At 42.1% G+C, this 27529-nt stretch overlaps 1 protein-coding gene and 1 long non-coding RNA gene across 5 annotated transcripts in view; one reads left to right on the top strand and one right to left on the bottom strand.

Moving 5' to 3' along the window:
- Positions 1 to 245: 245 nt before the first annotated feature.
- DIAPH2 (diaphanous related formin 2) overlaps positions 246 to 27529 on the bottom strand; it is a 173772-nt gene continuing 146488 nt past the window's right edge. For all 4 annotated transcript variants that reach the window (XM_054641276.2, XM_077185821.1, XM_077185822.1 and 1 more), the window contains one exon: positions 246 to 4822. In XM_054641276.2, coding sequence (XP_054497251.2) covers positions 4758 to 4822 — 65 coding nt within the window. In that variant the 3' untranslated portion in view covers positions 246 to 4757. The remainder of the gene's footprint in view (positions 4823 to 27529) is intronic.
- Positions 7951 to 24690, top strand: LOC143695226 (uncharacterized). Its single transcript, XR_013184303.1, has 3 exons — positions 7951 to 8030; positions 20681 to 20816; positions 24301 to 24690. It is a non-coding gene; the product is annotated as an uncharacterized LOC143695226 (long non-coding RNA).

Genomic DNA, 27529 nt, shown 5'->3' with positions numbered 1-27529 from the left:
CAGCCTCTTCAAATAAATATGGACCCATGGGATTTGTTAATTGATTCCCTTTTATTGTTATTTTTGTAAAAATTAAATGGTATCACCATGATTTAATTTGGGTTTTTTTAAATTATATACTTTTTTGGGTTATTTGGTTTCTAAAGACCTCCTTCACTGGAAAAGGCACCTGGTTCCCCAAATTCAAGTCAAATGGAATTGACACCTCAGAGAAAAAAAAAAAAAAGACAGAAATCCACAAAACGACAGTAGGCTAAAATGGAATGTAATTTCAGCATGACAATTTTATACAGCAAACCCAGGCTTTGAGGTGATGGTACTCAACAGGAAATAATCATGATAATCAAGTAAAACATTGGTGCATCTACCAGAATCATGGTATGTATATCTTTATTACAGTTTTCAGAATACATGGATTAACAATGGCCAGGCTGTGATTTCATCAAATTCCTATTTTAAACATTACATACAAACACAGAGCTGTTTAAAAAATAGAAATGCATGAGTTTTGTCACCTTTTTATTTCTTTTTTTTTTTGATCTTTTTTTTTTTTTTTTTGGCATCAGGAGTCCTATGACTTCCAAAAGGGAAATCAAATGGTGCATGGTAGCAGATTGACTGAAGTGTGATAGGTTATTGTTCACATTCTGTGGCATATGTATCACCTCAAACAGTGCTAAAAGCACTCCAAGGACAAATCCCTCTCCTTGCCCACGCTCCCCGTGGCACCAGAGGGTGCTTGCAGGACTGCAGGATGCACAGGCTCACACAACTCCCTCCCTGGGGCACAAAAAGCAGCACTGGGAGACCTGGAGACACCTGAAGCTGAGGCATTTGGCTGCATCTGCTTGGATTAATCTCTTTTTTTAAGAATTATTTTTTATTTACATTTCGTGTGCATGCGCGGGCGTGTGCGGGGACACCGCAGGGGGAGAGGTTTCTCACAAGACTTATTTCAAAATGAGTTTAAACTTGCAAATACAGTATGGCACATCAGAGGTGGGCTGGACACTGCTCAGCACTTGTCCTGCCCGACCTTGCAGCACTTGGAAGGCAAACAGCAAAGTAGAACTCAGCCAAGCCTTTGCTGAATGGAAAAAAAAAAGCAATTTACACACACAGGGAAGTTTGCTCCCACAGAACTATTACCTGTTTGAAATATTCACCAGCTAGATCATTCTCAGGGCAGGAAGGGCTGAAGTCACCCATCAAAGCAGGGTTTGCCTGAGGGATGTGAAAGCTGAAGGCTGCAAAGTTTCCTTAACAAAAGCTATAGGAGGATTTCCAGAGCCAAACCTAAAACTCAGCCAGATTCTCAGAGTTTGGTGTGTTGTGGGATGAATTTAAAGTAGGTTACTAATGAATTGTGGCTTGGATAGAAACCATGAAAATATTATGTTTTTTTTACAGCATTTGTCTGAGGTAGTACATATACCACACACAAAAATGCAAAAATATACAGATATTCATGATTATTTGCATATTACAGAAGGGAACTATGGGAACGCTCTTGTATCTCGCTTCTCAAGAAGAACAGATCATTTCAGATCACACTGCTCATATTCAGCTGAAACCAGAACAAGGGACAACGCTCCTGTTTGCCAGTGCCCTCTGAGGCACTGCTCCCGTTTTGGTTTTAGCCAAATAATCAGATTTACACGAACATCAGGGGTGTGCCGGGATGGATCCCCGGGTGCCACACAAACGCACAGGACAGAGCAGGTTGCACTTGTGCTCTCAGCAAACTGCATCAACCTGGAGCAGGAGGAGCCCAGTGCCTCCCACCTCTGAGCTGCACAGCCAGGAGCTCAGCACAGACCTGGAACATTTGTACACGACCGAAACTTTGCATTCCCATGACATTCGGAGGTTGGGTTCGATTCACCGCAAAGGTAAAATTATCTTCCTCTTAAATAAACTAAGAAATGTAAACAGTGTAAGTAACATCATTAAAAAAAAAAACCCAAAAAACCAAAAAACTCTCTCAGAACTTGTAACTGGTAAAATGTGAATGCAAACAGATGTGCTGGTATATTGTTAACGTCATGTCTCAGAGGACAGAGAGTGAAACATAATTAGCAAGAAATTTATGTATGAACCCTCCAGTGATTTTCATTCTGGGATTACTTTGAATACAAATATAATTTAACTGATATATTTCATTTTTTTTTAAAATTAGAAAATAAGGCAAGTGCATTTCTGAAAAAGGTGCTACTCTTCTACACTTCTAGATAAACATGTGACACCTCTGAAAATTAGATCAATAATAAAAACATTAAAAATATCTGCAATTTAATATAGACTGAAAAACTATCAAAAGACAAAGTGACCAGCATCAATTTCAGAAAATATTTTAGACTTCATAAATACGAGCACCCTATATTTACATAAATTATCTTCTAAACTAGTTTTCCTTTGAAAGACACTTTCGTTCTAACAGATATGTCCATTAAATTATATAAATGTTTCAAATATGAAAAAAATAGTAGTAAAATAGAAGCATCAGATGTTGTTGTTATTTTGGATTTGCCTTTTTTTCCTAAGATTTGGTTCTTGAAAATCTGTAGCCAGCTTTCACAGAGCTTTCAAAAAAAAAAAATAACCCATGGAAATGAAAAACTTGTGCACTAATAAGTACTGCTATCGTATAAAGATTCTGTGGAGAGCTTTTGAGTTTTTACATAGAAAGATTATACCAATACTTGTAAATCCCAGCAAAATGCTAATTTCAAAATCTGAATTCTAAGACACTATTGATTTTTATAGACATTATGAACCTAATCCTTTAAACTGGCTTTGTACATTAAGCACATTTTTATAAGTGTAAATTTAATAGTTCCATTTCAAGAAGCAGGGCTTCAGTACAAGGCTGATGTTGACCTTGCACAAAACAGGATAGAAATCTTTAATTCTTTTTAGCTCTTACTGATAAACAAGGAGACAAAATCCTGTTGCATGCTTTTTTTTTTCCTTTTTTTTTTGTTTTTCCTGAAGAACCAATCAGCTCTTCAGTTTGTTCCTAAAGCCCCCAAACAGTTTAGGGAGAGTATTTAGTTGACAGCAAGCATTTCACTAGGCTTCAGTGGTATTCCTATGTTTAGACCTATGGGCAAACCCCCTGTAGTCTTTGAAAAAAAAAAATAATTACAATTCAATACTAGATTGCAAAGGAGCTGTATCTTTTCTTACAGTGATGCAGTTCATCATTGTGGGAATTTATCCCAAACTAGTCCAATAGTTTCAAGAGGATCTCAGCAGAGAAGCAAAAAGAATCTACTGTACAAAGATGCTTGGCTCAAGCAGTAGTGCAAAGATCCACTGCCCCAGGAGCAAAGGCCCTCCAGAGCAAGGAGTTTGTGCACAGCAACCACTGACACCTCACCTTCCAAACAGCCTTTACAGACACTAAAAAACCCCAATTTCCCCACAACCCCAGGCAATAAAAGCATCCACAATAAAATTTCATCAATCAGTGATAAGCATTAATAATCTGAGAACAAGTGCCAGCTGCTGCAGAGCATCCTGATTCTTTACAAACATCATAGCTCAGCAACTTATGCAGTAGTTCCACTGGAATTCCACTTCAAATCCTCCATCCCCTCCAGGTGGGCAGTGCTCCCTCGGGAGGGGGCAGCTGCCCTGGGGACACAGGGGCCAGGGAGGGAGGATTGGATTTCCCCAGGAGTGCCAGGACAAACAGGGGCAGCTGCTGGCCTGAGGAACTGCAGTGCAAGGGCCTGGCCACAAAGGGCAACGGGAGGAGCTTCCCAAAAATCAGCCTTGGCCACTGCTAGGCAGTGCTCCAGGCAGGAAATGTGTTGGTAGCTGCTGAACTCTCAGCACTAAAATCCACCAGTGGAGACCCCCCTAGGTATTTTACCTGAGAAACAGAGGAAAAACTCAGAGGCAGTTCTGAAAAACTTCATTGTGTAGCTCGTCTCTAAAAACCTACACACAGGCATTTTAGCATCATCAAAATAGGACAATCACACTTTCCCCCAAATAGCTTTATAAAGAATATATAAGTGCACAATTAGAAAAATCCCTCCTTAGATACAGTTAAAAACATATTCTGCCCTTGATATAATTTTGGAAAAATCCTATGCTCTGTTTGATTTAATTTTTTTTTTCCTTTTTAGCAGTGATAAGTAACTACACCTCATCATATCAGCAGAGGTGTAGATATGTGGTGTATCCCACTGGCAGCTGAATCCACCAGGCTTTACACTGAGATAAGGTTTTCAGCAACCTGACTGGGGCTATGTGTTGCTTTTTTATGGTTACAAAAAAGATTCTGATAATGTAGACCAGCTCATCTCTGAATTTATTAACATACAATTTTATTATTTTTCCTTTCATGTTCAAATCAGAACTGCAAATGGAATCCACAGCTGTACTTTTTCAACAGAAGTGTATTTTCTTACCCATATAAAACATAACCTAGAAATCCCCAACTCCTTTCATGTGAGTTGCCAGCTTAAACAAAAAGGGGTGAAAAAAAAAAGAAAGAACATAAGAAAATAAGATATATACCCTACTGTTTAACACTGTTTACAGATCTTGGTAGTTGGGGCAATAAGATACAGTATGTGGATTTTTTAGCAACTGCTTAAAAATGACATATTCTTACACCACCTCATTTAATCAATACCAGTATTCCTTTATGATCATTGCCAATTTGGATGATAGACTCTTCCCAAAGCACATCCATTTCATTGTAAATAAAACAATTCATTAATTCTTTGGCATCAGAAGAATCATACAGCTGCAATTGCTCCGTTGTGTCGAGAACGAGACCTTTCCAAAGTCACTCGTTTGTTATCTGCAACAAAAAGAGAGAAAAAAACAAATCACCACAAGATTTGAAACACGGATAATGCAATGTCAAGAGGTTTTCAAACAGCCCTGGAAATCATTCTGAATGATATGTAAATAAGTAAGTAGGAGACTGGATCAGAGAAGTTTCACACTGCAGCTGCCAGACTGAGTTCAAGAGTTCTGCAATCAGCAATAAATTACTTTCTTGATCAGAGAAGCTGGGTGATAAAAGCATTGGTAGAATCCTGAAACACGGTCCCCTTGGAAACAGCGCATAATAAATACAATTCTGGGTAAAAATCTTTCAAATTTTAGAAATAATTTATGCAGAGAATCTCTGGAAAAAGACATTTCCAGTTTCATGAGAACACACTGACCAGTGAAAACCTGCTAGATGCTCCAAGCCCAAAAGCCCAAACACCTCTCACTGTAATTTGGCACAGAGTTAAAAATAGACCAGTTAAATCAGCCACTTCCTAAGCATTTCCTGATTGTGCAACGTGAACAACTTTCAGTATAAAATATTACCCAGCAATTATTGCAATGAATAATAAATATGTCTCTATCACAGGAAAACAATCACCAAGTACCAGCCACGCTCCTAAATGCCTTTACAATAAAATTTTAAAGCCATGAATACACACACACACAAAAAGGGGCAGGAGATTAACCCTCACTCAGTGTTCTGCAGGTTTGCATCTTTCTTTTTGACAATGAGTTCCTGCCATAAACATTTTTTCTTTTTTTCCTCCTTTTTTTTTTGTTTTTGGTGGCTGCTTCCCTTTGACCTTTTCTCCCCTGTCTCACTCAGGTGCTGCTCTGCACCATTTCTGTCCCAAAAGAGGGGCTGGGACTTTTACACAGGGCTGGAATATCATAAAGAGGTTGATGCCTTTTGGGGCTACCTAAAAACAGAATCAAGGGAATAAAAAGCAGTTACATTTATTGAGGGGCCTTCAGGTACATTTGGGGCAGATGAAGCCCTCCAGGGGCTACCCCCAAAAATGGATGGTGGGATAAGTTTGGTCCATTTGCATATTGGGGGTTAATGTTCCAATTCCAGCTTCAGCTGATGAAGTCATTGACCCCAAGTTTGCTCCCCCAAACCCATTTTTGTTTCCATCTCAGGCCCTGAGGCACTGAGGTCCTTGGTTCCCAGCCTGGAGAGGAATTGCTGTGTCTGCCCAACATGGGAGAGCAGCAGCTCCCACTGGACATGGAGTTTAGAGTTACACACTAAAGAGCTGCAGGGTCACAAATACATGAAAAATATAAAAACCTCAAATCCTAAGACATCAAAGTCCCTTCAGAAGCAAAACTCCTGGCAGGAACACTGCAGGGACTCAGCCCTTCCCACAGGCTCAGCTCCCTCTGCCTGCCCGGCCTGTGCCCCTGGCAGTGCCACGCTAGGGCTGGGCACAGAGCCGGGTCCCCAACACCCCTGGGGACACACACACGGTCTGTGAGCTGGGGCTGGGTGAACCTGAGTGCCAGGGGACAGGCAGGAGCAGGGAGAGCACCCTGGGATCCAGCAGGGGCTGTGAGCACCTGCGGGGATGGTGCCAAGGGGCTGCAGCCAGGCTCGGCCCAGGGTGTCCAGCTGGCCACAGGCACAACACAGGGCACAGGTGACCAGCAGGGACCTCCTCCTGACAGGGCACAAGTGACCAGCAGGAACCTCCTCCTGACAGGGCACAGGTGACATCAGGAACCTCCTCCTGACAGGGCACAAGTGACATCAGGAACCTCCTCCTGACAAGGCACAGTGACCAGCAGGGACCTCCTCCTGACAGGGCACAAATGGCCAGCAGGGACCTCCTCCTGACAGGGCACAAATGGCCAGCAGGAACCTCCTCCTGACAGGGCACAGGTGACATCAGGAACCTCCTCCTGACAGGGCACAGTGACCAGCAGGGACCTCCTCCTGACAGGGCACAGGTGACATCAGGAACCTCCTCCTGACAGGGCACAGGTGACCAGCAGGGAACTCCTCCTGACAGGGCACAGTGACCAGCAGGGAACTCCTCCTGACAGGGCACAGGTGACCAGCAGGACAGGGCACAGTGACCAGCAGGAACCTCCTCCTGACAGGGCACAGTGACCAGCAGGACACTCCTCCTGACAGGGCACAGGTGACCAGCAGGAACCTCCTCCTGACAGGGCACAGTGACCAGCAGGAATCTCCTCCTGACAGGGCACAAATGGCCAGCATGAACCTCCTCCTGACAGGGCACAGGTGACCAGCAGGAACCTCCTCCTGACAGGGCACAGGTGACCAGCAGGACAGGGCACAGGTGACCAGCAGGAACCTCCTCCTGACAGGGCACAGGTGACCAGCAGGGAACTCCTCCTGACAGGGCACAGGTGACCAGCAGGACAGGGCACAGGTGACATCAGGAATCTCCTCCTGACAGGGCACAGGTGACCAGCAGGAATCTCCTCCTGACAGGGCACAGGTGACCAGCAGGAATCTCCTCCTGGCTCTGAAGGGCACTGGTCCCTGCCCCAGGACAGGATGGGGGCTCCATCCTCACACATCTTCCATCCATTCCCCTGCACAAACTCCAGGCTGGGCACAGGTGGCCAAGGTGACCTCCAGAGCCCTCTCCAGGCCAGGCCCTGCTCTAACCCAGCAGAGCCAGACAAGGACAGGCAATTAAAGGAGACAAAGAAGTCATCTCTGTGATCTGTTCCTGGACAGAGAACAGAGGCTGCAAAATCAGCCTCCCCTTCCCTGCTCAGTGCAAGTGTCTGCAGCGCTAAGGGGAATTAACGGCTCCTTTAGCAAGATTATTGGTTCTTTTTATAGTTCTGCCTTGCCTCCTTTTCCTAATGAACCTAGCCATGCATAAAGTATTCAAATTACCCTAAGTCAATCTGTTTTGCATGGGAATAAATCTCTGTGCTGGTTGCAGTGTCACTAAGAGCTGGCAATTAAAGCACAGAGGAAGGGAAGTCATCAACTCCCATGTGCTGCTGCTCCTCCAAGAGCAAAGGCTGCACTGATACTGCTCTCCGTGGCCACAGCACACCAGCTTCAACTCCACAGGTTAAAAACAGATTAAGAGAGTATTACAACTGTGGATTTTGATTTTTTTTTTTTTTTAGATTTTCTCCCTCCATCGTGCAATTGTAAAGCTGGGCTGGGACTTCAGGCAAACACAAAACCACCACAAAAGAAAATTGTAAAGGAATATAATTTCCTTCTTCAGGTAATAAGAAAGTATTTTCTTAATACTTTATGTGTTAAGTTAAAACAAAGGGTTTCATATGGTTTCATACCCTGATGCCTTGTGAAACTGGGTTGGGCTGGCATTTCAGTTACTTGAGCAAGAATTTTGAAAAATCATTAAATTTCTATCACTTTCAACATGCACATTCAGTTATCTCCAACATCTGTATTTACCTTTTCAATGTAACAGACTGCATTGAATGCAACACAAAGCAAGTCTGGCCCATAAACATGACTGACTATTCTGGCATAAAATCAACTATAACATCAATAAATGGTAAAACTTTCCTTTTGTAAGGGAGGGGGTGGAGAGGGAAAATAAGAGTAAGTTAAAAGTAGTTGAAATGAAATAAGAACTCATTGCCCAAAGGCTCAGGTGTACTTTGAAAACATGCAAACATGACTAGAAACCATGATCAGGGGTTCTGTGGGGACCAGCCAGGCCTTCTGGGTAACCCCACAGGGAGAGAATTGGATTTCTCACTTTAATCTTAGAAGCCCATTTCGTTTAAAAGCAGGGTGTACCCACTCTGCTCCCATTACAGACATTATAATCTGTCTCAGAAGTGAACACACAACCTTCAAAGCGGCCTCTCAACCTGCTGGAAGGATCTTAGAGCAGTGAAAGGTAGAACAGTGAAGGATTAAAATGGGAAACAAAGCAGATTTTTATATCACAAAATAATCCCCATCTTTTAGCTAGCTGGATCAAATGAAAATGAAGTCAATATAAAATTAAATGCTGAGGAATCAAATCAGCAGTTCCTGTTTAGTACCCATAGCCCTGGAATGCAACGGTGACCCTGCAAAAAACAAATGGACTTTGTTATAAAAACAATTCCTTGCTCAAGTCTTCTTGCACTCAGCAGAGCACCAAGATGGGAATAAACCCTGCAAAATCTATTTTTCCTTTCCTTAATGCTCCTTCATTAGCTCTGTTATTAAAAGAGAAGTCTCAATAGCTGCCACAGATTTATTAACTCAGCAGCTTGTTATCAACACAGAACTCGGCTATATGAGGAGAAAAATAAATGGTACTTTGCACAACTGCAGTGCTAAGATTAAGTGACTTTTTCATTTCATTTTCTCCTTATCCACTCTTCCAGGTAGTAACTTTATGCACTCCTAATTACAAACCCTATTTTTTATGAGCAATCAATGCTAGTATTAATAGAGATGTTGTGCAGTCCAATGGACTGGTCATGACACTGAGATATCTGATAATGGAAAGACAGAGTCTATAAAACCATCCCTCAAAGGTACCTGATTGGAATTTGCATCATTCTGCAACAAGGAAAAAAAGTTCTCTTCTATCATTATCTCTCAGCCCTGATATTAAAATTGTAAATGTGTTACAAACTGCTACCTTGGGCTTGGCACCTTGTTTGACTCCTATTTCCCCTCCTAAATCACCTCCCCAAGGTGGGAGAATTGACCTTTCCACAGCTGACAATAATAATAATAATAATAATAAAAACTGTTCCATGCTCAGAGGAAGGAGGTCCTGGCTTGACTTGCCTTGAAAATGATCACAGCAAGAAGGTAGAACTCTCAGCAGTTAATAAAATATTTAAAATTTCATCTTTTTGAAATAGTTTTGACTATGCAAAAGAGACAGAACTGCGTGCTGTAAGGGAATTTGTATGGCCTGTGCCTTTGGGAATTAATGAAAGCCTTTACATCAAACATTTATTTCTTCATTCATGTAAAATCTTGTTCACTAGGAAATCCTACTGAAACACATCTTGTTTTCATGAGCAACCAAAGGGAAAATACTCCTGCAGTCCCAAGCACTGCAGCAATGAAACAGGGAAAACAGCAAGACAATTTCCTACAGGTGGGGAATGATGGAAAAATGAGGAAAGGACTCATTTTAGTCGGTTTTAAATGGATAAAGTGTCACAACAGATGGATTCCAAGGATCAAACACCTCTTCTGTAATAAGGATGACATTGGCATTTATTCTATAGAAAAAGTTGAAAACCTGAATTTTGTTTTACAAGTATCACTTTTTTTTTCTGATCAGGATAACCAAATATTTTCCAGTGTCACTGATTAAAACTGTGACAAGTTAGGTTAAATTCAGTTCACTTGAGCCTGGGCAGCCTCCAGTTTTCTCCTGGAGCTACCCAAGCACAGGGAAAACTGAAGCCAAGCCATCATTTGCTGTAACAGCACATTACCAACTGCTTGAAGGAACAACCCAAGAAAAAAAAAAATTAATATTAATGTAATTAATAATATTTTCGTTTTAGTTTTAATTTTATTACTGTTGTCTTTATTCTATTATTATTGATTATTATTTTCCTTCATGGACTGCGGGCACCTCCATCGCCTTTAGCATCCCACAGTGAGAGGCACATTTTTTTGGCAAATGGAATTTTCCAAAATTTTTGGAATTTTTTTGGCAAATGGAATGGGTAGAACCTCAGGCAGGAGCAGAACTGACCCAGAATAAACCAGCAGGGAGATCCATCCCCACCCAGCAGCTCTTGAGCAGCTGAACATTGCCTGGCCTGTCCCTCTGACATTACTGCAGATCCCAGCTGAGAAAAAGGCCAGCAAAGGAAATTAAGAGCATCAAAACTGCTGTTGCTGTCTGGAGCAAAACCCTTTTTGAGAGAAAATGGCTCTCCTAACCTCAATTCTGTTAAGATTCAGTCCATCTCTGTGAGATTTGATTTCAAATTGATCTCTCAGAATGTATGGCCTATAGAGGAAAAAAAATAGCAATAAGGTAAAAATCAGTTATGGGAGAAATACAGCCCAAATAACACTGCAGAAAAGGGGCTGAAATAGCTCTTTTCAAAAGATCCTTATTGCCAGCAGGTGAAACAAGCAAATAAAACACTTTTCTAGCTGGGTTAAGGGACACTGTACAGTTAATGTGTTTTCTGTTCATCATTAAGTATTTAAACCATTCTTATTTCAACCTAAACATGCCTGGCAAAACCTGACCTTGGCCCATTAAACCATCACAGCAGGGCATCTGACATTCACTTGGATTTGATATTTCTGTAACCAAAAATGAGAACAGACTGAGTGATCCAACATCTCTGTTCCCAGCTTTTTGGGGTTTTTTTTTGCTAAACAGAATCTCAAATTCTTGACAATCAAAGTTAAATGCCAGCTAAAAAGGTTATTTTAGCATCAGTTCCAAAGAAACCATCGAGATTTCAAACAAACCCTGGAGCTGTAAGGTCAAATTCTATAAATCCTGGTTTATTTTGGTGTAGGTCAAGACTTTCATGTGAAAGCTGAGTGATAACCTGGGTTTATAAATGTTATGATCGAGAAACAGAAACTTACCCTTCGGCCAAAAAGAAAGCAAAATGTTTTTGGTGTTTGCTTTTTTGTTGGTTTGTTTTTTTAAGCCTCCAAATCAAGATAGCACAGCTGAACACATTAATTATAAAGACATCATTTGTTAAAAATGTGTTCCTGGTTACTGGGATATTTACAAATCCATTGATCTGTGAGGCATTGAGGGGGAAGAAAAGGTTTAAGAAGAACTAAGGAGGAAGAGAAAGCACCAAGGAGAGCTGCAGCACTTAAAAGGATGTGTCTGAAGGCTGAATGGTTCCTCCTCAGGAAAAAGGCAGAAACACATCTCCTGAGTTATCTGCAGGAGTCAGGAGTGTTGTGTTCTGCTCAGAAACGCTGCCTTCAAAGCTGTGAAGTCACTGAGGTAACACACAGCACCTGCATTTGAAGGTTTCCAGATGATTCCGTGCGAGCCATTTCTCATGGAGAAGCTATGTGCCTGTTTGGATCCTCTTTAACTTGCTAAATAAATTTGTTAATACCCAGCAGCGCTGTAGCACAGGAGCAGGTCTAAAATACAGAGAGTTAAAGAATTTAAGCCCTGCCACAAAAGAGTTTTACTCAGATTAAAAGGGAACAAAGCCACGTCTAATCTCTGAGCTGCCACTCAGACCCAGCTTGCTGGGCACTGTTAATTGGAGCCTTTGAGTCCAAGGAAAATGCAGAACATCACTAGAAAACCCATTTATTTGTGTCCAGTGTGTTAGACACAAAAATGCTTTAAAAGGGAATAATGTGGGAAGTTCTAATGCTAAATGGCATGTGTGATGACATTTACCAGCTCAGCTCAATCCAGCTGTGACCACGGCCAATCCAGCGTGGCAAACAATGAAAGTCACACTGCTGCAGCCCAGAGTGAGGATATTGGCCATCTGTATCATAATTCCAATGAAGAAATAAATACTTACCCTATTTAGAGCTGAAGCTCAGTGTTTGTAGGATGACAAATGGATTTGTAAACCCTATTTTCAAGTAATCAGTTTAAAGGAAATTTCACTATTGCTTACTCCCGGCCTTAAGATTTCCAAACCACCCGAAAAAACAAAGAAAGAACTGGCCCAGTAAGATAAGATTCCTTAAACCTTTAAGTGATCTGTTTAATATTTTAATTTGCCTTTGCTTTCTTTGTTAATAGCACCACTTGGGACGTGCAGTGAAAGCTCTTCCACGAGAGTTGCACTGGAAAGGCCTTAGCAGGAGACAACACATGCCTGCCTCAGGGGTTACAAGACAAATCAATCTATTTTTCTCCTTTCCTCCAAGGGTAATTGGCCTTTAAAATTACAGAGAAAAATAGGCCTTCCTGTCAGCACAATGCAGGCACACATACAGCCATTTTCCATTTCTTTTGCAGCTGGAATTCTCAGCTGAGAGGTAAACTTATAAAGGTGGGAAAATAAAAAGAAGATGAAGAGGAACGATTGCATCAGTTCAAATCCCCTCCAATAACAAGCAGCACTGTGACCAGCATTTGAGGCTGGAATTTACTGAAACCTGCTATGAATAGCTGTCATTTTCCTAGGCAGTATTTTTTTATTCTTGATTATGATAAAATTTTCTCGAATTTTTGTGACAGCCTGTACTGCTGGCATTCATGGAGATTTATCACAGAATTTAGTCAGACTGAGGAGTTATAATTATTGCTTCATCTCCCATAAAATCTCACAAAGTAATACTGATTTTTACCTTATTCTTCTGAAATTGCCTTTTTCAAGGAGCAATCATGGCTGTGAATATCCCTAGAATCCTTCTGCTGTTCTGTACACATAATCACCTGCAGACTCAGTTTCAGCCTTTGAATACTGGTAAATTGTATACAGTGCATTTAAATTGGCTAATAAATTGTTTGATAGCAGTGAAACTCAGATGATAGTCTTCTGACTGTTCTGATTGCTATTAAATCTGCTTTGCAATACATTAATCACATTCCACTTTTAATAAGAGATTGTCACGTGAAAATATTTCCCTGTGCATAAAGATGAGTAATCAGCTAAGCTCCAACTGATACATAAAAACAAGAACAAAGTTGAAAAAAGTCAAAACAACTCAGTGTTTTAAAAACAGAACTGAAATTCCCTGGAAACAGTCCTGAGAGCACTGAACCACTGGTGTGACCTCGCTCACTGGGAGTGTGTGTGCAGGTGTAAAGCAATTATTTGATATCTGAATGAACTCAGGTTCCCATTAGAGCCTGAATGCTTCAGTGACCCTATTATTTTCCTTCCAGTGCTCCCAGACCTGATCAACTTAATTACTCTGACTAGTGAAACATTTAGGACATGAACGTGGGATTTGTTTGAAACCAAATGAGACAAATGAAAGTACTTCAGAAAACAACTCCAAGAACAGAATAAGACAGGTGAGAATCGAGGGTGCCACATCCAGCAAGGTCAGGACTAAGTAGCAGTAACAAAGAGAAAGAGAGAGAGATCCTTGGCAATAAAAATACATTTATTCAGATATTTTTTCCCTTGAACTCCTCATTTGTAACCTCTCCTGCATAGTGGAAGCATTTAGCTGATGAATCAGAGGGGTAAAACAAGTTCCAGAGAGTAAATTAACTGTCTGCTTCAAGTGCTGAAAGAATCCAGATCTCAAACCACAGAGACTGTGATTCTTCCTTCATGGCTACACACACACTTTTAGGAGATGTCCAAAAGTAAAAGCAGAGCCTTTACTCAAAAATCCCTTCATGTCAGAGAGGACAGATTTGCTCGTGTGAAAGCTGTGTTCCCCTGGTTTAATTGTCCCTACCATTTCTCTGCTAAGGAAAGGCCTGTGACACATGGAAAACCATGTATTCACATTTCAAACAGATCTGTCTGCTGCTAAATCTGCTGTACTCTTCACAATAATGAAATTTGAAATGTCCTATTGCCAGCTCCCCTGTGAACACCTCCATCCTAGAATCTGTACTTGCTCTGGCAGGGAGGTGCAGGACAAGGATACGGACAGGGAGAGGTCCTGGATGTGGAGTGCACAGGGGATCCCAGAGCTCCCATCCCTCATCCCACTGCCCCTGTCCCTAAAGAAAGAAATTTCTTTGAAAGAAATAATTACTTAAAATTACTTTCTTTAAAAGAAATAATTAATTAAGTAATTAAAAATAATTACTTTATTCTCCTATTACTTTATTCTCTGTTCTGATTTTTCTGATTCTCTCCATACCCAGACAATGGCAATATTCCCTGTAGCTTGCAAAAGTCAGTCTTTTGTATTTTTTATGCATCAGAAAAATATTCTCTCACTATATAAATATATATATATATAACCCACTCTGCAAGAACTTGTAGGCTACAAGTAAAACGAAATATTTTAAATAATACAATAAAGGCAGAATATCCATAATTATTTTTTTTTGATTAAATAAAATATCAGCATTTTTTATTCATGGCTAGGTTAACATTTACAATTCAGCATTTTGCAATATTTAAATGGAATTGAATATGCTATGAGAAAACTTAGAACTCCATCCCTCCTGTCTGGCTGGCTGGCACAGGCCATGGCTTTCTGTGCCCATCTGCATTTTAGCACAGGACATGGAAGAAAAGCTCCTGTTCCAGCCTGGCAGGATGATCTCACCACCACCTGACACCTCTCTGCACCCCCCAATGAGAACAACTCCAGCCTGAAAGTCACTTTTAATCTCTATTATTTGCATGTGCAGGTTATGTGAATGTGAGACTGTTGCTTATTAAAATAATTCATACAAGAAAGTAATTTGGACTATACATGGCAGGCTCTGAGGTAAAATATAATAACTTTTAAGAACTTAGGAGTCTAATTTCTTTCTTGGCTGAGCACGGACAACTCCATTATGATTCAGTGTGAGAACCCATGCTCACATAAAGCAGAATTTGACCCTTTCTGTTCATATAAAGAATAAAAATATAGAAGCAGTTAATGCTGGGACAGGGCAGCAAGGTGTCCCTAAATAGCTCAAAAAGTGTTTCTATTGACCAACACTTGTACCTGAGGAGGGTTATTTTATGTGCTGCTCCAAATTCACTCAGGTTTTTTCTCTCCAGATGCAGAAGGACTAAACCAGGCCCCCCCTTCAGCTCTCACACCATGTGGGGATGTAAAGAGTGAATAAATATATTCACATTTTCTGGGGCTGCAGGGGAGGCAGCACCAGCACCTCCAACAGAGGCACCCAGGAGGAGTTTGGGATTCAAATTGTTCTTCAGGCTGGACTGAAGGATGAGGCAAGGGGAGCTTGGCTGTGTCTGGGCAGCAGAACAGGCTCAGGACAGGCTCAGGACAGGCTCAGGACAGGCTCAGGACAGGCTCAGGACAGGCTCAGGCTCAGGACAGGCTCAGAACAGGCTCAGGACAGGCTCAGGACAGGGTCAGGCTCAGAACAGGCTCAGGACAGGCTCAGGGCAGGCTCAGGACAGGCTCAGAGCAGGCTCAGGCTCAGGACAGGCTCAGAACAGGCTCAGGACAGGCTCAGGCTCAGGACAGGCTCAGAACAGGCTCAGGACAGGCTCAGAACAGGCTCAGGACAGGCTCAGAGCAGGCTCAGGCTCAGAACAGGCTCAGAACAGGCTCAGGACAGGCTCAGGCTCAGGACAGGCTCAGAGCAGGCTCAGGACAGGCTCAGGACAGGCTCAGAGCAGGCTCAGAACAGGCTCAGGACAGGCTCAGAGCAGGCTCAGAACAGGCTCAGGACAGGCTCAGAACAGGCTCAGGACAGGCTCAGGCTCAGAACAGGCTCAGAACAGGCTCAGGACAGGCTCAGGCTCAGAACAGGCTCAGGACAGGCTCAGAACAGGCTCAGAACAGGCTCAGAACAGGCTCGGGACAGGCTCAGGACAGGCTCAGGACAGGCTCAGGACAGGCTCAGGACAGGCTCAGGACAGGCTCAGAACAGGCTCAGGACAGGCTCAGGCTCAGAACAGGCTCAGAACAGGCTCAGAACAGGCTCGGGACAGGCTCAGGACAGGCTCAGGCTCAGAACAGGCTCAGAACAGGCTCAGGACAGGCTCAGGACAGGCTCAGAACAGGCTCAGGACAGGCTCAGGACAGGCTCAGAGCAGGCTCAGAGCAGGCTCAGGACAGGCTCAGGACAGGCTCAGAACAGGCTCAGGACAGGCTCAGGACAGGCTCAGAGCAGGTCACTGCTGAGAGCACACAAAAATGAGCAATTTGGGGACAAGCCCTCCCTCCAGCCTGCCCTGTGCACAGAGCCTGCCTGGCTAACCAGGGTGAGCATTGCTGGCTCAGCTTCCCCACTCTCACATGGAAGAGACTTCAGGATCCCCCATCGCCTCTTCCATGCCCTTAGACTGGAAAAGGATGATTTGTGCCACAAAATAAACATTATTTCTCTTTCCAGTTCTGTTCCCATTTAGAGATCTCATCTAGGGCACAACTCCAAAACTGGTTTTACCATACAGACAAGGAAAGGCTGAATTTGGGTGAAGGGAAAGAGTCAGGAGTTTCTCTCTGGGGTGGGAGAGAGTAGGAACTTACACAAATTTTGCTGCTGGATAAAATGATTAGGAAAGTACATCCTCAGTGCCACTAAAATCACATTAATCCATCAGCTGTTTTTGCCCAAAGCTGGTAATGTCCTTTAGAAGGATGTTTTGCTGTACATAAACACTTTTCACTACAAGCTCCTTCTATTTCATCCCAGGGAAGGTTTTTTCACGCTTGGACTGGTTTCATCTTCAGGACTAACAAAGGCAGAGTGTTAACAGTTCACACCTATTGTGACTCACTGCCCACCCTGGCCTTTTCTTTTATCCACCTCCCACCCCTTCCCTGAGCTTTCGCAGAGCCCCCAGTCCAGTGGTTCTGATTGCTTTTAACCCAAACCAGTGCAAACCAAGAGCAGCTTGGCCACTGTGCACCAGCAAAGCCCATTTTGCTGAATTAAACGTCTGATCAAAGGGCTTGTTACCTTTTTTGTTTGCATCCTCTTTAAAGAGGTGTTTCAGATAGGGTTTTCTGTAAAACAGGGCTGAGACTCGGCTGTGCTTTGATGATAACTCCTGCTGCTGCCCAAGTGTTTCTTTTGCACTGGATACTCAAGGAAACAATTATAAAAACTTACAGGGAAAAGGAAAAAAAAAAAGACATTTTTGGTGCTCTTATAAGTGCTTCATCAGCTGTTTATCATGACTGGAAAAAAATCCTAAAAAGAGATCAGCAAACTCCTCCAATTTTCCAGCCTAATATTCCAATAGAAAATAGCAAAAAGCTGAAATAGTAAATAAAAGAGAGCTTGTATTTCAGCTTAACAACTTAACTTGCAATTTTTCAGGCTTTGGATACAGAAAGCCATCTCTAGGGACTTTTCTGTGAGGATGGGGACTTTTTAAAATATGGGGTGGTTTTAATTCTATGAAATTCACAGCTGTGATTTTGGAATTTCCTACTCAGCAGCAGCAGCAAAGCAAACTGTAGATGAAATATTTTCAAAAGGTTTACTACAAAGTTTGTTACAGAGATTTTTTTTTCCCATAAACTATGCAAATCTGGCTACTTATATTCCAAGAGTTCTACTGACTCAGTTTAAGGCAAATAACTATTTCATAAAACAGCATGCTTGCAGAGGGCTGGAAATGATATCTCACTCCAGAAGGGAAAAATCCAAGGAAGATAAATGCTCTTAACTATGCAGAGTATTTTCAGATGCCTTTTAATTTTTTTTTTATAAGAATACAGTGAAATACTCTTGGAATGCCAGTAAAAAAGAGTCAAAGAGCTAACTGCAATTTGATTTATTTGGTTTGTTTTGAGTTCTCATTCAAACCCAAGCCTCGTGCACTTCAAGTCCAGCCCAGCATGAGAGAGCCTCAATATCTGCAAAGTCCAGCAGGAAGGATTAGAAAATGTCACAACACCTTCAGGGCATGGCAGATCCTTAAAATAGGGAATGATTCAAGAGTTTGAACAGGAAGGGTCCAGCAGGGCGCCTTCAAAAACTCTGCACCAGGCTGGAAGGTCTGGGAGCCTCCCCTCTTGAAAATATCATCCCTTTTCTGCTGCATTCTCACCACAGCAGCAAACCTGGGCACAGAAGGGACCCTCCACAAGGCACATAAAAACGCCCTGGGTAATTTAAAATAAGTTCATTTATATATGTACATAAATGTATATTTTAGAGGAACGCCAACTTCTTTGACAGGCAAAGTTTCTCTGGAAAAATGATAACCAGCTGATATCCAGCATTTCTGATTTGCCTTTCACATAGGTAATGGCTGCTTGTATGATGCCTGGAAATTCAGCAGCTTTGCAGTAACTCAGTCCAAATGGTCCTGACTCTATTTCTGGTCACATGTGGGTCTTTGGACTTGGATTAGCAGCTGAAAACAATTATGGCTTTGCAGTTTAAAGACACCACTTAAGACACTACTAAATCTAGTAAATTTTAGCATTTTAAACTCATTTTCAGGGCATTTCAAAAATCCCTTCCCTCTGAAATCTGAGTAGAAAGATAAAGGTCTAAAAATGCTCTGAAAACTCAATAAAATTAGTATTAATTGAAGTTCTGATAGACTGACTAAATGAAGAACCAAAACTTTTTTCCTTGAAGAAGCAATGAAATGTAATATTGAACCATTTTCAACACCTTCCCCAAAGCATTTTTCAGGTTTAGGGTAATTATACAGAGCAATACGGCTCCAGCACATTCTACATTTTCTGCAAATACATGATTACACAAGATATTAATTCTTCCTCAGGAAGGTTTTTGAGCAGTGCCACAATTTCCCCTTTTCCTTGGATGTTCCTCGTCCAGGGCCATCCCCTGCAGCCGAGGCAGGGGGATCAGGGGAGGATTTTGTGCTGCTGACAACATTAATTCCATTCTCCCCACCAGACCTCTCAACTTTAATAAGGCATTAACAGCACACTGCAGTATTTTATGCTCAAATCTCTATGTACATTTACAGCTTATTTTGACGTTGTACACCTCTGAGTTACTTTTTTTGTCAGTTTCTGCTGAGTTTGCTCGTAATAAAATGATTTTTTTTCAAATAATTTCACTTCCAGTGATTTATTTCTGCTTCACAAGATGAAGTACAAAAGGTTCAATCTGCTGCTCAGTGTCCCCTCTTCAGGGAATAATAAGGAAATGTGATATTAAGTTTCAGAATCCTTGCAAAAAACAAAGCAAGGCAGTGGTAACCATGAGGAGGTCACGATCTTTGTGTGAGTGAGGATATTTTGCAGGTTTATCCTAGCTGCACTTTGCCAAGAGCTATCTGCTGAGATCCATGACAGAGAGAAAACTGTCTTGCATATTAAATTGTGTCACCAACGACCCATCAGCTTTCTAAAAAGGAAAAAATAAAAAAGGGAGGGTCTTCGCACCAATTTGGCACTGAGAAAAATAATTTACACCCACCAAGTCCCAGTAATACATTTGGAAGCCTGCAAGAAATGCAGAGCATTCTTATTTTTGTAAATAAAACATTAGTTAGCTTAGAGAGCAGTTAAATCCACAGGTACAATCTGATTTTCCCCAAGCTGTTTTACAACAATCCAGCCACTGCAGGAAAGAAAGGGGAATTTGTGGAGGAATAAATGGAGAGACAGACAGAGTGTGGTGCTGGATGGAGGGGAGGTGCCAGTGCTGAGAGGGGCAGAGAAGCTGTTCTGAACAAGCAGGAATCCTTCCAAAAGCCCAAATCTTGTCTAAACTATTGCAGCAAAGCAGGATGATCTCTGCATCACCCCAAAATTCCCAAAGCCAGCCCCTGACAAGCAGCAGCAATGTCATTTCCAGCCCTGTTTCCAGTGCAGCACATGAGGATGGGTAAGAGCAGGAGGGTTTCCTCCCCTCCCTGTCTCCCAGTGAAAGATGTCTGGCAGAATTATTTCCTGTTCATCTCAGTGGTGCTGAAAATCTCACTAAGTGTCTTTAAAAAATCCCAGGTCAAATACAGAGTCAGCATTTAAGCAGAGCACTTAGCCCTGGATAGGCTGGGTCTAATCCTTGTAGTTTAGCCCCAAATTAGGCTGTCTTTCCTTCTTCCTCCCTGAAAAGGCTTTAGCACCCCGCCTGCCTTTATGCAATTAAAAAGCTCCTTGCCTGTAATTGACAGCTGATGGAAGCAGACATTAATTCTTATCCTACAGAACTGATATTTAATCTATGATATTAATGTTGCCCATATTCAGAGAATTCACTAAAATCACGGATTCTTCTGTCTCCAATCCCCTGCCTTTGCAAAATCTACTTTTGATCCAAAACCCCCAAATGAATTCAGGTCATACAGGCTCTGGAAGAAAGGAAGGAAGGAAGAAAACTCAGTCTGTGAAGATGTTTTGTCCTGCTTTTTCTTTCAGGTGAGCTGCAGGCAGATGACTGCTCCTGTGGGCTGCACAGAGGCTCAAGGACTTGGTCCTGCTGGGAAAGGACCCAACAACAAAAACCACAAAAATCACAAAACCCGACTCAAACATTCTTGGGCACAACCAGGAGGTAAAACAAGAGCCAGCAGCCCAAACCTGCAGCTTTAATTTATTAAAAAAACCCTATTTTGCCCAAGGAATGGGGTGCCCAGGAGCTGGGCAGCTCTGCAGGAGATGCATCCCCGAGTCCTTTCAAGCATTCCTCACACCCCATCAGCTCACCAGCGCTTGGCAAGCACATGGAGGCACTCAGAAATAATAACTATTAACATTAGTTATTTTGGGCTTGTCATTAGTATTTACATCCACACTCCTAGCAGCTCGAAATGCCAAGGCTCCTGTTCCAGTGATATTTTTCAAAAAGGAAAGGGCTTTTTTTTTTTTTTTTGCCAATTTATCATTTCTAATCTGTTCAAAGCTTAAGCCAGAACTCTTCAGTGAGACTTCTTCATAAATAACTGTACAAAATTAAAATAAATTAACATCTATTATTTGGCTTCATTCTTAAAATAGTTAACATATGCCCACGGGCTACAGCATACACTGAAAAAATAAACCAAAGTTTTAGAGAGGGGATCTTCACTCCTTTCTGAGGACTCAGAAGACACAGCAGAACTAGGATTCCCAAAACTACCAGCAATGGTCTGGAATTTAATAGATGTGAAATATGATTAATAATATATTTTCACAACTACAGCAGCCATAATCAGGGAATGATTCAGGGTTTCCAGAAGCCTAAATCAGCTCTCAAGATCATCTTCAGCAGATGATGATCTTCAGCTCTCAAGATTATCATCAAAATCTGCTTCAGCAGAGCACCCAGAGAGGGAGCTGGGCAAAGGTGGTGAAGAGGGGGGAAAGCAAGAGTAAGACTGGGAAAACTTCGTTCTCCTTGCTTCATTTATTAATTAGATTGCTGATGGGCTCCACCACAAGGCTGACAGGATCTGTAAGCAAGGACATTCCAAGAAAAGCAGCGAGTTTTGACAAATTCTTGAGATGTCACTGATTTGTGAATGTGTGTAAGAGAGGAAACGACGTGTAACTGAGAAAAGTCAGCATGGAAAACAGAAGGAAATTCAGAAGTTAAAAGAAACCAAAGGGGAAAAAAAGCCCATCAGACTGCTTCGTGATGTGGAGGCTTTTTTGGTGTTATTTTGTTACTTTTTGTGGCCTTATTATAGCAGGGATGGGATCTGCAGGGACTGGAGATTGACAGGTGTCTCTCAAGTGTGCGTGGTCTGAAACATGAAGCACAAGCAAGTTTAGCTTTGCTTTTTATGGCATGTGCTAAAATTGGAAACAAAATAAATTACAGGGAAACTTCAAGGCAAGAATAAACTGGTTGGTATCAATTGGCCTGATCATATTCTTGCTTGAGTTGTGGAATAACTTCCAGCCACCACTGAAAACTGCACCTGCCAAGGAAGCCTTTGTTCAGGTAGGATCCTTGCCTTAGAGGTAAAATGGGAAAAAAGCCTTTAAATCAGCAAAGCATTACTAAAACCAGCTCTTATTCTAGAAAGTATAAACATTAATTTTTATAGAAAAACTTGGTATAATCAACAGGAAAACAGAATAAGATGAACTAACTTTCATGATAGCAAACCAGAGTGATTTTGACCTTCTGACTAAATATTTTCCTGTAGCTCCTAAGTAAACTTGTTTGTTATCCACAAAAGGTTTCATTGCCACTTAATGAATGAATGAATTAATGTTATTAGATATAGAATTTAAAACACTTATTCAGACTGAATTCACAACACATCTTTGCTTTCAGCTTTGAAGCTGGACTACAGAAGCTAAAACATGATTTAGATTCAGGAATTCACTGAGAGCTGAATATTGTGTCCTCAAGCTCAGGATAAACACAGAAGGAAGAACAAAATACAGGCAAGAAATGTGATTTATTTTCAAAGGACAGACGGGATGACATATGGGTTCAAAATACTGTAAAGACTCCAAGCCTAAAGCCATAAACACATCCATAATATGTGGAATATATGTCCACTGCTGATGGGTGCATGGATGTACACAAATATATCTGGGAGAAATCCATGGCATTTCGAGGAGCTGATCAGAAATCTGTCACAGCAGGAAAAAGCAGGCAGAGAAATTAATTAACTGGGAATAGCAGAGCTGAGGAAAACGTTTTCCTGGAGTCTCAGAGAAGCCATGAAATGCTGTGCAGCAGCACATGCCAGGTAAATCCAAACCAGACTGAAGGCACAGAGGATGAGGAGCCTCCTGTGCTGTCCATGCAGAGCAGGCCACGTGTGGGGAATGTTCTGGAACAAGAAAAGCTGTGGGACGCTGTGGCTCAGCCCAGACATCCACAAAGCAAGAACACACCACAGACACCTCTGAAACGTTGGCAGCCTCACTGGTTTTTCTTTCAGGGCTGCCTGGGATTGAAGCAATAAGCAATTAATGAAAGCACAGCCGTTTAAAGTCATCACAACAGAGAAAAAGCAGCTCTCAAGGGGCAGTTCCTGCTGAGGCAGTGCCTCAATATCCAAGCCTTACCTTCAACCTGAGCTTTCCTTATCTTAAATTGACCAATTCACCCAGAAACCAACTCTTATTTTCTTCTACACAGCTGGTTTTTGATACAGCATCATACATGATGCATGCACATGGCTACATGAATTCTGTGCTGGAATGTATGTGAAAATGTGTTCTAAACACTGGAGCAGCAATCCTCACCCAGCTGTGGGGGTAAAAAAATAAAATATTCAAATGCAAAGGAGGATTTATGAATTGAATTTATTTTTTATCTACCAGTAAGCCTAAGTTGAAATATGAATAACTGATTTAACACTGAAATGGTATTCAAATATTTGACTCCAATCCCCTATTGCTTCTAAATTCATTCAGAAGTCAAGATTATTAATTCTTCCTGACAGAAAATCAAGATTTAATGATCATCTGATAACCCTTAGGAATTACAAAGTAAACTGAGATAATAATTCAGACAAAATAAAATGATTTTACATATATAAGGAAAACATCGTGCAGAATATCCATTTAGGCATTTCCTATGGAGCAGTAACTAATTTTTAAGAAAACACAGAGCAAAAAAACTGACTTGGTATGTACAGTAAAGGGTTCAGAAGGTAAAAAGGGCCTTCATTAAAATCTGCAGAGCTTTAACCCTGTGCTTTGATCAAACAGACAAACTGAGCCCCTCCAGCACTCCTCCAAAAAAGCCTGGAATGGGAAAACACATGGAAGGATTTTAACCCGGTGACCTTGTGGAAGCACTGCTGCTCACTCCAAGGCAGCCTCGCTCTCCAGATCAAGGCATCTACTCACCCAGGGCCACCAGGCCAAAACCATGCCCTCAAATCATGTGCTTTGTGCAATCTCACAGAGCAACTGCTTTCAGCCTGGTAAAAATGATATGCAGGAAATGATTTTTAGGTAAATTTTTAGCTTTCAGGTCATGTCTGCAGGGAAGCAACATTAGAACTAACAGTGGTGTGAAAAATGGGGATGCAGAAGCTCTACAGCCTGTGCATTGATTTTTTTTTCTTTTTTTTTTTTTGCCCCAGAGCTCTTTCTGGCAGCAGGAACAGTGTAAAACCAAGAACAAGCCAATGACAATCTATTTATACACAGAATCATACAATATTTCAAGTTGGAAGGAACCATCAAGGATCCCCAGGTGTGACTCCTGCTCCTTGCAGAGCACTGAAACCTGCACTGAGCACGGCCCAGGTGCCCTGGGGGCTCAGATTTGGGGCTGTGCCATCCCCTGCAGCCTCCTCCTGTGCCTGACCCCCTCTGGGGGAAGCACCTTCCAACCTCACTGCTCATCCTTTATCCCCTGTGCTCTTTACTGACATTTGTACCTCAAACCAGCTGAAACTGGACCTCTGCAATGGGTGGAACGTTGCCTCTCCTGCCTGCAATCACCATCAAACCACAAACCATTCCTTTCCAGCCTTCTGATGTCTCCTTTCTCTTTCTTTAGTATAGAATTTTCATATAATAAAATTAATATAATATAGTATAGTATGATATAATATAGTACAATATAGTATGATATAGCATAACATAGTGTGTTATAATATATTATAATATGATATGATACAGTATGATATGATACAGTATGATATAATACAGTATGATATAATATAATATAATATAATATAATATAATATAATATAATATAATATAATATAATATAATATATATAATATAATATAATATAATATAATATAATATAATATAATATAATATAATATAATATATCTATCAGGCTTCTGAAACCTGGAGTCAAGATTCTCATTTCTTCCCTCATCCTGGGGACCCTCAAACACCACCACACATCCATTTCTCTGCCATTCTCCCCACATTTACAGAAAATGTTTAATCCCTGGCATTTTCTGCTCTGTATCAGAACAGTTCTGAACATGCACACAGAGCTCCCATTAAGTGGGCTGCAGAATGCACACTGAGCTAAAGGTGAATGAGTTGTCCTTCATGCTAACTTTATACCACTTCTGGGCTCCCCAAAGATGCCATTTTACCCATAAAATCCATTTCTTTGCTATTTTCAACATAAAACTTAAAAGGTGCCGTGAAAAGTGCTGAATCTCTTCAGTGGCAAAGGAGGAACCTGGGATTTGCAGGAAGTAATTAACTTTCCTTTGCCTTCCAAGCCCTCCCCATCTCGATCCTCCCATTCTGCTTTGTCAGTTTGGAAAAGTCTTTGGAGGAGCCACCTCCCCATTAAAGAGAGGCTTGGGGCTCAGAGTGCGGCCAGCTCACGGCACGAGGACGGAAAATGGGCAGGAAACCAGTTCTGGTGCTCAGCCCACCCAGGGGCACAGGCACAGCCTGCTCTGGACACAGCACTGGTGGCACTGCCACCTCGGGGTGGTCACATTGTCTCCTTGGAGGGGTCACAGACCTCTCATTGTCACCTCTGAGAGGGCACAGCCACCTCAGGGCCACCTCTGGGCGGTCACATTGTCACCTTGGAGGGGTCACAGCCACTTCTGAGGGGACACAGGCCCATCATTGTCAACTCTGAGGGGACACAGCCACCTCAGGGCCACCTCTGAGGGGTCATACACCTCTCACTGTCACCTCTGAGGGGACACAGCCACCTCAGGGCCACCTCTGGGTGGTCACATTGTCACCTTGGAGGGGTCACAGCCACCTCTGAGGGGTCACAGACCTCTCATTGTCACCTCTGAGAGGGCACAGCCACCTCAGGGCCACCTCTGAGGGGTCATAGACCTCTCATTGTCACCTCTGAGGGAACACAGCCACCTCAGGGCCACCTCCGAGGGGTCATAGACCTCTCATTGTCACCTCTGAGGGGACACAGCCACCTCAGAGCCACCTCTGAGAGATCACAGGCCCATCATTGTCACCTCTGAGGGAACACAGCCACCTCTGAGAGATCACAGGCCCATCACTGTCACCTCTGAGGGGACACAGCCACCTCAGTGCCACCTCTGAGGGGTCACATTGTCATCTCTGAGGGGTCATAGATCTCTCATTGTCACCTCTAAGGGGTCACAGGCCCATCATTGTCACCTCTGAGGGGTCACAGCCACCTCAGTGCCACCTCTGAGAGGTCATAGACCTCTCATTGTCACCTCTAAGGGGTCACAGGCCCATCATTGTCACCTCTGAGGGGTCACAGCCCCCTGGGGCTGCCACCCTCCCCAGCCCAGTTTGAAATGCCAGAGCTGGCACAGGAGGAGTGACAGATGCTGGCACTTGTGCCATCGATGTCACTGATGTCCCCATGCAGTGAGAGTGACAAATGGTGCCAGCAACGATGCTGTTGTGGTTTTAGATGAACCACACCCCCGAATTTCCCTTTAGATTAATGTTCTCTACAACTTTTATGTTCGACTGGTCCAAAAATCTTCACATCTTGAATATTTTAATTAAAATGACTGCTCTCCTATTTTAACTTTCTACAAAATACACCTGCTCCAAGAGCAAAGGCTGAGCTCAATGTTCACAGAACAGTTCTGCAGATGATGAGGAAAAAATGGAACTTCTTTTCACTGGAAGCCTTTTCCCATCTCAGCAGAGCAGATAAAGTTCTTTGTTTTGGAGACTTAATGAAAACTTTGGATAACTCCAACTCACACCAAGTGATACCTAAAATATAATCCTCAAACACATTCCCTGCAAGTTCTTCAATAAATGTAAATTCCTGTTTCAATTCCTTCCCCTCTGCTCCTCCTTCCCTTCCCCTCAGTGGTGCTGTTTTATTGGAGCCTCAGAACATTTAAATCCATCCCCTCACACACAACATCAGCCTGAGGTGCCCATGACCCAAGGCCAACCTCACCTTTCTAAAGCCATTCATAGTTCATGGAAGGTTCTAAATTATGGAATCTTTTCTTGCCAGGAGCTCTGTGACCAAACTGCAGAGTCCTCTATTTCCAGCACTGTGTGCACAGACACATTCTAGATCCATCCATGCAAAAGTGGGTACCTAAAAACTTCCTTTGGGCATAAAAACTTCCTTTGTTCTGCCAGACCTGATCCAGCTGGTAAAAAGCTGATTTTAAATACACATCACTATTAAATGATGCTGAAGTGACTTTTTTCTCCTTCAGAATACAGGCATACCCTTTATGTTTCTAACAGTAAATTATATTTGACATTTAAAAATCAAGTTACCCTAATCTAGAGCTCTACCACAACAACATCGAGAAAGCAATGAATCTTTCCAGAGGAAAAACCCATTTTTCAAAAAATTCAAGATAATTTTAGTCACGAGTAATTGAAAATGTAATTTAGAAT

Source organism: Agelaius phoeniceus, chromosome 14 (genome assembly GCF_051311805.1).
Source record: "Agelaius phoeniceus isolate bAgePho1 chromosome 14, bAgePho1.hap1, whole genome shotgun sequence".
NCBI lineage: Eukaryota > Metazoa > Chordata > Aves > Passeriformes > Icteridae > Agelaius > Agelaius phoeniceus.
This window is presented reverse-complemented; position numbering and strand designations above follow the sequence as displayed.